At 39.3% G+C, this 2,398-nt stretch overlaps 1 protein-coding gene across 2 annotated transcripts in view; it reads right to left on the bottom strand.

The window, feature by feature from the left end:
- Nucleotides 1–534, bottom strand: part of LOC137655837 (purine nucleoside phosphorylase-like) — a 69,877-nt gene extending 69,343 nt beyond the window's left edge. For both annotated transcript variants that reach the window (XM_068390017.1, XM_068390018.1), the window contains exon 1: nt 307–534. In XM_068390017.1, the coding sequence (XP_068246118.1) occupies nt 307–419 (113 nt within the window). In that variant the 5' untranslated portion in view covers nt 420–534. The remainder of the gene's footprint in view (nt 1–306) is intronic.
- Between the last annotated feature and the right edge of the window lie 1,864 nt (nt 535–2,398).

Here is a 2,398-nt window from a genome sequence, read left to right as displayed (position 1 = left end):
CCAGTAAAAACTTAAACTTTCCCTGCCCCCTCTCAAAATTGTTTTTTTTATGTAACTAAAAATACGCTTTACAAAACAAAAACTTGCTTTTTTTTCATAGCTATCGACTCTATATCCTTATGGAAAATTGTTAGTAATTTTTCAGTATGTTATAAAAGTAAATCAAATTGTTAAACAAAACCTCTAAATGGAAACAGCGGGTTAAATTTAATAGAGAACCATCCCAAATAGTCAGTCAGTTCATCAGCAGCATCCGCAGCATGCAAACTTGCCTAAACGCACTGAAATCTTGAAGCAGACACCTACCCTTGTCCAGCGACTTCCTCCATGGATTTTTCTTCCACGTGACGAAGCGTTCCATTCTCCTTCAGCTCGTTGGCCGACCCAGTCACGATGATATTTGTCAGGAGGGAATTCATGGCGATAACGAAAAAGGAACTGTAGTAATAGTGGCGATCTAAACGCTCTAAGTCTTCGGATGCTTCTATCTCGACAACTGTTCAGTCAGAACTGAGAACAACCACTCGCTCTCTTTATAAGGCTGATGAACGACAGAGCTTGGAACGGCTAAGTTTCCAATTGGCTTATTTCAGTCAGCGGTTTAACCCTCGATTAGACTTATCTCAAGTTTTATTCTTGTGTAAAAGAACAATTCTAATATCTCTAGATTGAATTTATTAGAACCATCTTTCCCTAGTTGTTTAGAATGAAATGTTAATTAAGAATGATCAGCAACTTTGTCGTCGTGGAGGTGTGTTTGTTATCCGAGCTTGTGATTGGCGGACGAGTTGTATATAGAAATTGCCGCATCATGTCCAATGAGCTTTGGTGCTTCTAATTACTTCATCATCGTCATTAGTAAGATTTTTTGGCTATTTTCAATAATGATATCTCGCAATAGTACGTAACATAGGCCTACTTATGTTTAATACTAACAATTATAGATTCTAAGCCTCATTACTCTCCCTTATAGATATCATATATGGAATATTTTGTTTATTCTTACACCAGAGTCTATTATATGCCAAGCAACATTTATCAAAATCTATCTACTCCTAGTTCATGATTTTAGATGAAATTTCAAGAAATCAGTCACAGTCTCATTTTAATGACGTCACTTGGCATTTCCGTATCTTATTACATCTATGCTTAGACTTTTTTCTTTTATTCTAATGCATTTTCGGTCCTTTCTTTCAAAGATGTTACACGCGGTGGACAACATCCTCACTTAGGCTCGTGGTGGCATATAGGAAACATCCCTATCTGGCGATAGCTGAACTTGGGTTGGAATCCCGCTAAAGCTCGATAGCTTTTTGTAGTGTCTGCAACCTCACCATCCTTTATTTTCACGAAAGGTGGGACTTTGAGGAGCCTATTTGTCTACATGCTGAGTCATAAACTGCCATTGCCTGGACCTCCCTTGACCTAGCGTGAGTGGAGAGGGCCTTAGACGCTGATCATGTATATAAATCGTCAGTCTCTAGTGCATTGTCCTGCTAGCTAGGGAATATCTATAAGCTGAGTCATATGCAGCCATTGCCTGGACCTCCCTTGACCTAGCTTAGGTGGAGAGGGGGCTTGGACGATGATCATGTACGTATGGTCGGTCTCTAGGGCATTGTCCTACTAGCTAGGGCAGATCTACTTGCTGAGTCATCAGCAGACATTGTCTGTACCTCCCTTGACCTAGCTTCAGTGGAGAGTGGCTTGGACGCTGAGCATATGTATATACGGCCAGTTAATAGTCTAGAGCATTGTTCTGCTAGCTATGGCATATCTACACGCTGAGTCATATGCAGCCATTGCCTGGACCTCCCTTGACCTAGCTTAGGTGGAAAGGGGGCTTGGACACTGTGCATATGTATATAAGGTCAGTCTAGTCTAGAACTTTGTTCTGCTAGTTATGGCATCGTCATTCCGCCATGCCTCTGTCATTCATTCATTCATGATTGATTGATTTAAGGTTTTCTGGCATCCTGACATGGAAGGTCTGTTATTCATGAGTGGTTATTAAAGCCCTTAAAATTTAAAACTATTGAAACTTTATATATGGTTCTTGAATAAGTGGCTTCACTTTTTTTTAATTTTTGGTAATGACTCCGTTGAACTTGAAGAAAACTGCTTACCCAAGCCTCTTCTTGAGTTGAAAATCATGCTTCCATCAATTTTTCGTGATAGTTATACTACGCCCTCCTTTTCTACAGGTGTCATTTTGGCTACTGTTCTACTAAGATTGAAGAGAGAATATCCTCTTCTTTAAAACAGCATCGGATAACTCGTTAAAGTCATACTGACAGCTGTGCAAATAATTACTTTACCATTGCACATTTCAGAAACTTTCTTTCCCTCTCTTCAGAAAGTTTGGAATTCTTTTTCATAATTCATTTACCATTCCATT

The sequence above is a fragment of the Palaemon carinicauda genome, chromosome 16 (genome assembly GCF_036898095.1).
Source record: "Palaemon carinicauda isolate YSFRI2023 chromosome 16, ASM3689809v2, whole genome shotgun sequence".
NCBI classification, from domain to species: Eukaryota; Metazoa; Arthropoda; class Malacostraca; order Decapoda; family Palaemonidae; genus Palaemon; species Palaemon carinicauda.
This window is presented reverse-complemented; position numbering and strand designations above follow the sequence as displayed.